At 29.3% G+C, this 11,230-nt stretch overlaps 2 protein-coding genes across 2 annotated transcripts; both read left to right on the plus strand.

Annotated features, from left to right (window-relative positions):
* The first annotated feature begins 3,084 nt into the window (after window positions 1-3,084).
* LOC123292753 (V-type proton ATPase subunit E-like) lies at window positions 3,085-4,249 on the plus strand. The gene is made up of 4 exons (XM_044873467.1): window positions 3,085-3,270; window positions 3,344-3,519; window positions 3,971-4,142; window positions 4,235-4,249. The coding sequence occupies exons 1-4, from the start codon at window positions 3,085-3,087 to the stop codon at window positions 4,247-4,249; spliced, it is 549 nt and encodes a 182-aa protein (XP_044729402.1).
* A 673-nt stretch (window positions 4,250-4,922) lies between these two features.
* On the plus strand, window positions 4,923-7,817 carry LOC123293813 (V-type proton ATPase subunit E-like). The gene is made up of 2 exons (XM_044874747.1): window positions 4,923-5,240; window positions 7,776-7,817. Exon 1 carries the CDS (start codon window positions 4,962-4,964, stop codon window positions 5,226-5,228), a length of 267 nt encoding a protein of 88 aa, XP_044730682.1. The 5' UTR covers window positions 4,923-4,961; the 3' UTR covers window positions 5,229-5,240; window positions 7,776-7,817.
* The last annotated feature ends 3,413 nt before the right edge of the window (window positions 7,818-11,230 follow it).

The following is an 11,230-nucleotide window of genomic DNA, read 5'->3' on the forward strand; positions in this document are numbered from 1 at the left end:
TTACCTTAATTACAATAAAAAAGTTAAAATTAAATGTTTGTTATTGCATACATGGTTGCAAAAATTAAAAAGTTTTCACGGGTAAATTAGTTTCCCAAATTTAAATGGAATGACATAACTTGCATACAAAAAAGAAGGGTTGTTAACTTTTTGTAACGAAAAATTCGAAAGAAAATATCATTTAATTTTTTATTGACTTTAGTTACCATATCCAAAATTTCCCGAAACCTAAAATGAAAATATTAAAAATGTTTAATAAAAACTTCCCAATTCAAATTACCTATACCTAAGTCCCTTCAGCTATTTTTCATCGCCTAAAATAAAAACTATAGCTAGGTACTACATTACCATAATTGACTAGAAAAACTTTTCCGACATTTACAGAAGTTAATTATTATTTTAATGAAACCATCTTTAAATTTAATAAATTTTACAGATATCAAGTTGAAAATTTTTGCATATTTGACATGTTACTATGAATTATTCATTTAATTATTTGAGGAAAGTTGATAACATTTTAACAAGGCCACATGTTAACCAATGAATTTTAATCTAATTATTGCCTGCACTAACGTTTATATTCAATGAAAGGTTTTTAATTGTTAAGTATAAAATAATTCAATGTAATCTCGAAATAATGTCAAGTTCTGATAATGTTATTAATTTTATTACAATTTTCTACAAAAATTTTTGTCAAAATTAAATTGAAACTTTCCCGGCCTGTTAATAAATCTCATCTTTAAATTAAATAAAGTTCACAAATTAACAAATATTTTAACATGTAAAAATGGTCAAGCTTTGCTACAAATTTAAATGCTAATTCAAATGAATTTTTAATTAAAAATTAACTCATTTAGATCAAAAAAAAGTGTCACATATATATCAACTTTTTCTATCGGTACCAAAAACAACAATTTTTAAATAAAAACTATTAAAATTTTAAATATCATATTTTTGCACGTTGAAGTTAAAAAAAATTCAATTCTACCTTGTAATTTGTTGAAACAATTATCGTCGAAATAGTAGAAAAAATAACTCTACCTACACGAAAAACAATTTTCACCACATATGTTTTTTTATAAATATCATTTAAAATTTTCAATAATCCAAATCGTTAAAAATCATCATAAACACTAAATATTAAAATTAAAACCACGATATATAAACAATTTGGGCCATGATACACTCATAACATAACAAGCCATTATTCTTGAATAAACCACACTTGCATATAGTATAAAATCATTTTTATTAAAAATAAACACAATTTTTAAAAAACTACATTGTTTACGATTTAAAAAAATTGTACCAAATAAATAGAAAAAATTTATCACAAAATTTAACTTATGAAAAAAATTTTACTTTTTCGAATTCACTTTCCCCATTTAAAAATACCGTAAAATATTTTTATATTAGAAATAATATTTTTAAAACGGTTACGAACATCGTATCGGTATAATAGTCTCGATAAAACTGACATTTGCGATTGTTACGATACTTGATAAAACGTTGCTTGTTACACATAAGGCATATATATTATGTAGAAAGTGTATATGCGCGTCGACCAATCCTATGTATTATTCGAGTACTTATGAGCTGTATGCACTAATAATAATTTTTATACATGTAACCGAATGTTTTTTTTTTTTTTGAACTATGTTTTTTTTTTCGCACAAAAAACTTAATTTTGAGTGTAAAAGTTACATATTTTTATGCGTAATGTTTTCGTTCTTGTAATACCTTCGAGATATCAGGATTGAAGAGATTTTTGAAGGATTAAATACTTTTGAGTGATAAACATATTAAGTGAAACATTACAGTAAATAAAAAAACTTTTAACAAAAAAAAAAACTATTCCAAAACAAATTAATATGCGCTAAAAATTAAAAAAATAACGATATTATAATAAAGTAGACTTGGTTAATTTTTGTAACAAATTTGAAAAGTATGTCCCAAAAGTAGGATTAGATACTTGGTTTTTCCAAATTGCATAAAATTTGGATGTGAGCATAAATAAATTTTGTGGATTCTAATGACGACATAAAGATAAAAAAATTAGATTTTTTGGATAACACAGTCAAATTTTGGGCCATTAATTTCAGCTGTAATGTCAGTTTTTCGCTAGCTATCACTTATGTGCTTAATTCCAGGACTACGATTCCATATTCTTGAAACCCATTAGAGCTAGGTTAATTTTGATCACAGATTTGAAAAGTATGACCCAAATTTAGTAGGATTGCATACTTAGTTTATCAAAATTTGATAAAATGTGGATGTGATAGAAAAAAATTAAATTTTTGAGATTCTGATGACGTCACATAGTTAAAAAATTCGATTTTTCTGTAATCACAGGCAAATTTGATCCGATCGTACTGGAATTTTTTATGAAATCCCCTAATTTTGGGCCATTAATTTCAGCTAGGATATCAGTTTTTCGCTAGCTATCAGTTATGTGCTTAATTCCAGGACCAGAACTCCGTATTCTTGAAACCTATTAGAGCTAGGTTAATTTTGATCACAAATTTGAAAAGTATGACCCAAATTTAGTAGGATTACATACTTGGTTTATCAAAATTTGATAAAATGTGGATGTGAGATTAAATTTTTGAGATCTGATGGCATCATAAAGTTAAAAAATTCGATTTTTTTGATAACACAGGTAAATTTGATTCGATCTTACTGGAATTTTTTTTGAAGCCCCCTAATTTTGGGTCATTCTTTTCAGCTGTGATGTCAATTTTTCGCTTGCTGTTACTTATGTGGTTACTTCCGGGACAAGGAATTTTGGATTCCGATGTCGTCATAAAGTTACAGAATTCGATTAATTATTTTATAGTTTTACGAGATGACTATGCAAATATTGTGGAAATATTTTGTATTTCGTGTTTTCCGCGTTTCTGCATGGAATTTCTTATATAACAGACGAATATAATGTGTCAAATCCAGTACTTGACAACCGTACAAATAAACCTTAACCATCAAGAAATGACGTTTTATATTTCAAAACCATAAGTACTTGGTTTTTCATTTTTGGAAATATTATTTTTAAATTATTTGTAATAATTCCACATATAGAAAAAATAAATGTTTAAAAAGAAATCCCAAACCGAGGAAAATAAATCCGACAAATCCAAAACCCAAAGAAAAATTTTATGTTGTATAAAGAAACTAAAATTTAGAGTAGTTAAGTCAACAGCAGCTGAACCAACCACATCTGAAGTCGAAGAGGAATCTGAAGGAAGTGAGGTGGAGGAGGAGGATGTAGATCAAGTATGAGTATTTTAAGTTTAAACTTATTTTATTGTTTTTCAGGTAAATTTTATTATATCGTTTTGATTTCCAGTTACAATTAATGATAGATTACATCAATCAAGATGCATGTGAAAAAGCAGATGAAATTGACACAAAAACAGCCGAATTATTCTTGACTGAGAAAGCAAAGCATTTTGAAGAGGAATACTCCAAAATATATGAATATTACGACAAAATGGAAACAAAATATCAAGCTTCGATACACAGGTACTTGAAAGAGTCCTTTCTTTACAACTTAGTCGGTCCAATCAAAAAACTTTTTTATTTAAATAGTTAGTGTTCGATTTAACCTTGTGGAAGCCTTGAGATAAAAATGAGTGTGTAAGCAAAGATAAGCTTTCTATTTTTTATATAAAAAAAGTTGTTTTATAGAAAAATTAAAAGTGCTAACAGCTGCCACAGTATATCTCTGTGCTTGATCACAGTATATCTCTGTGCAGAGATACCTCCTCGTGGTATTCTTTGGTTCGGGTATAAAAAGCCGCGTTTGTAGCGAACAGACAAAGCGAGGCTAGGGAGACCGTAAAAACTAATATCACCACCACATATCTGTACCTACTTACCTTGACATTGGTAAAATCTGTATCCATATTAATCTAAAATCTACATTTTTGATGATCTAACACAACACTATATAAAACATACTTAAATATTCCAGATTCGCCGCTAATGCCATCAATAAAGGGAGATTATTTGTTTTACGCGCACGTGCTAATTATGTTGTGGAAATAATTGATGAGGCCCGAGGGACTTTGGACACAATAGCTAATCCACAAAATCAAAAATATATTGAAACAATGAAATTATTAATTTTGGAAGGGCTCTTAATGGTAATTCTCACTCTTTTTTTATTGCTTTAGTCATTCAATCTGATCAATGTTGATCATTGCGTTATTTATTAATTGATATGTGTTATTATTAGTTCGATGGTTTTTGAATGTTAACAACAGGAATTAATTATATTTTTTTGTCAATCTGTTACGCATTGGTTGGCGTATCGCTTATCGGAAAAGGATTGGCTTAACAGAAACGAAAAGCATACTTTTTTATTCTATAAGCTTTATTTTCTGTGTCTTCATTTTTATTTTCCAAATAATGTACGACTTTCGAGTTGTACGCGAAAAATTATTGCGAGTTTTCACTCGAAATATAAATCAATCTTTACCTTAAAAGCATCATGTCTTTTTTATGCTAGAGAGCCAATTTTTTTGCTAGAGAATTGTATAAAAAAGGAAAATGTGTAGAATTATAAGCTACACCTTTCATCAATTAATGTAAGGTTTTAAAATTTAGGCGTTGCCCTTTGTAGGGGATGCCATCTTGACACCCTTTCATAAAAGTAAACTTACGGTGGATAATAATTGTGTGAAAACACATAGTTCATAGTTTTTTCGCTAATATCTATACTATAAACGCTAAGTGTATATGAGAGTAATCACAGCCATCTTAACTGCATCTAGCTTGCCGCATTTTTAAAAGCCAATTAGTAACTACCCGCCACACCCACGTGGTATAAGCACCTAAATAAAAATTTCCTACGTGTGGTAGGAAAATATATCCTTAGTAATGGAGCTTTGCTACTCACTAGATTTTTTTTCTAGTTACTCGAACCAAAAGTTGTTTTGCGAGTACGAAACAAAGATCGCAATATGGTTCAAGATTTGTTGCATAGTATTAGAAAACAATATAGAAATGTGACTGAAGGTAAAGAAGTGGAACTTGTTTTGGATGAACATAATTTACCATTAATCTCCAAAGGAGGTGTCATTTTATATGATCAATTAAATCGTATGGTGGTTACAAACACATTAAGTGCAAGATTAGACTTAGTCGCTCATAAACTGCTTCCAGAAATTAGAAATGCTTTATGGAGTAACAAACCGTTTAAAATAATGGAATATATGGATTTAACTTAAATTTTTCTAGAGGTTCGATGTTAAAATGTTAATGTTAGATGGTTAATTTCTTCCATAGTTTATATTCATAAAAAATTAATACGCTGAAATGTAGATACAATTTCGTTATGTCAAGCTTGAATCATGAAATGGAAAGTTTTCCGCGATACTTAAATTTTTTTTGCATTTACGTTACTCTCGTTTTGTGCGTAGTCATGGTAGGGACAATAAAAACGATGCTAGCGCTTCCAGTGACAAATTTTGGCGATATAGGTGGCTTTACATGTTAATGTTATAGAAAATGTCAAATTAAAATTATTGAAAAACAATTATTAAAAATTGTGAAAATAAGAAATCAAATTGCACAAATATTATTTTTCAAATGAAAATTATCATAATTATTTCTTTAAATTTGTTGTTAAATTTTCAATGTAAGTCATAAATGCAATCCATACAATTTCATGCATCAATCAATATATATGCATCCATACAATTCTATAATTAAAGTAGTGTATCGTTACCATGGAAACGCCTCCAATAAAACTCATGCACGGTGCGAATAAATAAATTTGTTTTTGATATCTTACATTAATTGAATGTAAGTTTTGTGAATAAAAAAAATTTCGCGGTTCCGTATGTGTTTGAAAAGCTCATTTTGAAAGATATATTAATATTTTGAGCTAAATCTACATGTAAACAATTAATAATAAAATATCCAATAAACCTGCTGAAAAGAGCTTTATTGATAAATAATGGATGATATTAATTAGTTTAGTAAATTGAAAATTTACTAAACTAATAATATAATAATTTTAATTTTTAGTATTAACAGGGGCGTCGTCAGCCAATATGCCAGAGGGGGGTAACCTGAAAGAAACAAGATATATATTATAAGAAAACAAATTTTAAAGGTCCATTTTTCTGAAATTGCTAAAAACGGCAAATATAATTTTTGAACTTTTCAGTTTTCTTACGCATGTGTCTTCATTTGACGGATTTAGAGATGGTAAATTTTGCTTAATTGATTATTGATGATATGCTTTAGAAATTAGATAAAGCAATCATAATAATTTTTTGAGAAGAGTAACATTTATTTACAAATATTTCTTTATTATCTTATGCGAAAAGACCTTCAATAGCCGTGTATTCCGATTACAGTGACGGGTGAACCGACGGTTTTTATACTGCGAAACACTCAAAAACTTGAATTATACTATTATTACATATATTAATGTTTTCACACTAGCTTTTAGATCGCGAATTTAATTTTACAGTAACATTTGGGTATATAAGAGGGTTAAGCATTTTTTTTTCTTATAATCAGTCAATAAAAATGGCAGGGTAACGTTTAACAAACAGACTATCACATCATTAATTAATATTTTGACCAGTCATTCGAGTCAAAACATAACCTAGAAAATACGCGAAATTGGTAGTTTTTTGAAATTAGACCTATTTTACCATGAATTTCCCTGAAATGTGATTTTATGAAAGTATAAGTTAGGAATGGAATTTTGAATTAAGTAATATTGCATTTTTTAACCTTTTGACTACTGGTGTCCCGTATATGGGACAAAAAAATTTATGGTGCCCAGAGTACCAAATTTTTGTCTAATGAAAAAAAAATTTTTTTTTTGTTAAAATTTAATTTTATTAGTTTAAATAAGGGATATATAACGTAAAATTTAAAAAAAAATGATTTACTTATCATGTTTCAAAATGTCCCATATTTGGGACATTGGTTGTCTATGGTTGTTAAATGATTGTATATATTTATTTAATCAAATGAGTCGTCTTTGAGGTTAATTCTTGGGAATTTGTAGAGGGGGCAGCTGTACCTTCCTGCACTCCTTTGGCACGGCCGTGAATAATATGTTTAGTAAAGTATGTTTAGTCGGCGGCCTTTAGATATACAAAGAGTAGAGTGTACAAAATGCGCCTCCAACTACTCAGCTTTTTATTAACAGGAATAGGGTTTTAACATTATTTATATCTTTGTTTCATATCTAATAGTATATATTTTTAAATGTTTCACTTTGGGAAAAATTTTCGATATATTACCTATTTAACTGCTGACACTAGACGAATCCAATGAGTACACATTTACCCAATTAGGATCCACTATCTACATACATTGTATACACGGCTTAAAATTCAATCCTTCCGTCGTCGGATCAAAATATTGTTTATAGTGTTTTTGTAATTATTGATAAAACTCGGTTCAGGTCCAGTCTCTTGATCGAATTTTTAACATTCCTAATCCAAACAAACAATTGAATTTGGTCTGCCGGTAGTATTTAGATGTAAAACACGTTTGCCTGAACTTACACTTCAACACTTGACTCAAAGCTGACAAAGCCCGACAAAGATTTTGTAAATTATTTCAACGACAAAAATAAAATTGACTTAAAAGTCATAAATAATTTTCATAGATAAATCTAGAAGGCAAATTAACATTCGTCGAAAAAAATATCATTCAATTTAGAACTTTTGGTATTATTAAATTAGCATTAAAATTGTATTTTATCGATTTTTTGAAAAACTTATAATTGATAAATTTTCTTTCAGCATGCTTCAATTCCTTATTCAACAACCATCATCCTATTAAACTAGCCTATTTACTAGCCTCATAATTTATAAAAGTGTCGGAGTAGGTACTATTTCATGTTGTATTTCATCTGTACCTTCTTAGATCCAAGAAGAATTAAATAATATGTCGTTGATCAAAATCGATTCAGCAATGTCATATGTAAGTGTTGACGCAATAATATTCAATTGAACAAATGAAAACAAAAAATTGACTGAATTAATTGTTGAAATACTATGCATAGACAGTGTCGATTACTCTATCACTTTACACATACATACATGTCACACATACATAACTAATATAACTGATATTTCCATATAATTCATAATATACAATTTACGACGAATTGGGCGCTCTCAAGGGTAAACAGTGATGTTTACGAAAAAATATTTCAAAAAAAAGTTGTTTTGTTTTTTATAAGGAACATTTTTTACATTTAAACTTTTGTTCTATCTCTGGATTACAAGATGGGTCCTACGGATCCAAGACCCAATTGATCTATGTTGCTCATTTACGAACTCAACCTTACTTTTTACGTCCTGAGTACGCTGTAAAAATTTCATCTTGATATCTCTTTTCGTTTTTGATTTATCGTGTTGACAGACAGACGGACAGACAACCGGAAATGGACTAATTAGGTGATTCTATGAACCTATACCAAAATTTTGTTCGTACCATTGATATTTTTAAGCGTTTCAAACTTGGGACTAAACTTAGTATACCTAACATATTAGATATATGCATGGTATAAAAAGACCGATACAAATCGAATCAATATAATAAATGAATATAACTGTTTTCATAAAGTAAGCAACAAAACTTTAATTAATATTTTATTTATAGAAGTTTTCTCCTTATAAGTTTTTTCTTCTTTTTTTTTTATTGACATGAAATGAATAGTGTTTCAGATTAGAGACGAAAAATATCACGTATTGTTATTATTGGAATCGAAATATATACCTCCATGTACACGCTGGATCCCTAGATTTAGTGAAAGATCCCCTAGAGTATAGAGAAAAAAAATAAGACATGCACCAAAAGTATGGAAATTTCAAATCATAAAACATATGTACCTAAAAATAAAAATAAAATAAACAAGTGAAAACAAAGAATTGACTGAGTTGAATGTTGAAATACTCTGTGTAGAAAGAGTTGAATGTCTGAACACACTATAAAATTCAACTTGATGTCTCTTTGCGTTTTTGAGTTATCGTGTTCACGGACGGAACGACAGACAGCCATAGATCCGAAAATGGACTAATTAGTTGATTTTACGAACACCTATACTAAAATTTTGTTCGTAGAATCAATATTTTTAAATGTTTCAAACTTGGGACTAAACTTGTATGCATTGATGGGTATGCCTCCTATATATTTCATAAATACAAAAAACCAAAAATAATTATTTCAGTCAAGCTTAAATTTGTTCAGTGTTTGCTATTTTCTTTGCTTGGAATTTGTAGTTCTATATGGCAGCCATTAATTTCAAACGCTTATTATGCCAATAGTATAGGAACTGGCATCTATTTTTTATGTAAAACCATTACCAACTGATGGCTGGGAAATTTATAGTTGAGAAAAGACAACACTAGTGCTTTCTGTATACTTGGATCGGGAATAGACCGTTTTTTATGTATCGGTTTCAGGTTGCCGGATGCCGGAAGCGACTAGATTAACAAGTTTTCTTTCACCTCCTAGATAGGTAAGTTTGAGTATCAAATGAACCTATAATCACGGAGTCACCTTAATCTTTAATTTTAGTCATTTTCAGCATCTCTTTTTTGAATAAGGTTTTACCTCTAAAAGGAATTAAAAATTCTAATTTTGGTATGTCCCCATGGTAAAAGGTTTATTAAGTGCTTGATAATCCCCACTTACGAGATCAACCTGTCATTTTTAATTTAACTCAAGCATAGGTTTTTTTTTTTTATTACATTTCAAAAATAATTTTAATGAACGAATATAGAGGTTGTGTGGCGTTGACATCAGAATTTTTTGTTTTACAAATAAATAGATCGTTACGTAACATTCTTATTATGTACTCATTTAATCATTTCGTTGGTAAGTCGGATATAACTCGTTGTGTTCACATCAGAAACATTGGCGTTAATATGATTAGTTTATATGCAATAGTACGTTATTTCCGCAAAATATGAAAAAAATTAAAAGGTTTGCAAAAATATTCTGATATTGATTATTTAAAAAATCAGGTGTGAGTACCGCCAGGAGCGAACTAACATCATACTTTTGGTCGAGGGTAAAGAAGATAAAACGCTTGCTTCAATTGTAATAAAAGGTATACGAAAGTTTCTCTCACTTTAATTTTACAAAAAAATTAAAGAGCAACGTTCAACAAACCATTATTTTCATCAATTAATTCTACTCGTACACGAAATGAAACGGTGACTCATTTCTACATCTTGGACTTTATAATATTCCTTAGGTCTCTGTAATATTCCTTAATTACTAGTTGGCAGACAGCTAAAGCGGTTCAAAGCATATAATAACAGTTTCAAAAAAATAAATAATTAGGTAAATTCACAAATAAACTAATGCTTTTAGATAAATGTGAATCTTACCCATCCGAAATTATTGCAAATATATAGATGATATGACTATTTTCTGAACCTGAAATAGCCGGCCCATTTTACCCTTATTTTAGCCATCGGCCTGCCAGAAACTTTCCCATACTCAAACACGGGCAGTGCAGTACGGACCGCCAAACAACTTATACATTCCTTTAAGAAAATCAAATCAGCTACGTCATTTTATGATAATAGCAGCGCATGTAGGGATTATTGAATGTACCGCATATTTTAACTTCCACAATTTCGAAAATAGGGAACTTGAATAAAGTATTCAATATCCTAAGTAAATATTTGAAATTAAAACTTGTAACACCATATGTCATAATAAAAAATATGTTTAGAATACTTTTCGTTTTTTCATAAAATATTTAGTTATCATACATTATTCATAGCTGTTTATACCTGGGCCATGTTGATATTAATTGACATGGCATATTCCTTTAATCCCGGACGGAACAAAATGTCCCAATAAAAAGTGTCCATCCGACTTGTTCTTCGCTAAGGGTTTTACTTCGGACAATGGCTTTCCTTCGTCTTCTATTACTTTGAGTACCGATCTGCTATACGTGTTTTTTAGGCCTACCTTGTTTTTTTTGCCTTGGGTATACCAACCCAGAGCTTCTTTAAGAATGCTGCCATCTCTTCGTAGAGTATGTCTAGGTATGTATTTTATTCTGGGTTGCAAATAAATTGAAGGTAGATCTTTTCAAGAATCATAATTGAAGTTATCATTCTTAATTAAGAACTAAAAATAACTGTAATTAAAGCCTAAATTCACTTCCGCTCTAAAGAATATATTCCAGGATTCGGCACGTAAAAAATCCATTATCCCTAACTTTCTGCCG

Source organism: Chrysoperla carnea, chromosome 2 (genome assembly GCF_905475395.1).
Source record: "Chrysoperla carnea chromosome 2, inChrCarn1.1, whole genome shotgun sequence".
NCBI lineage: Eukaryota > Metazoa > Arthropoda > Insecta > Neuroptera > Chrysopidae > Chrysoperla > Chrysoperla carnea.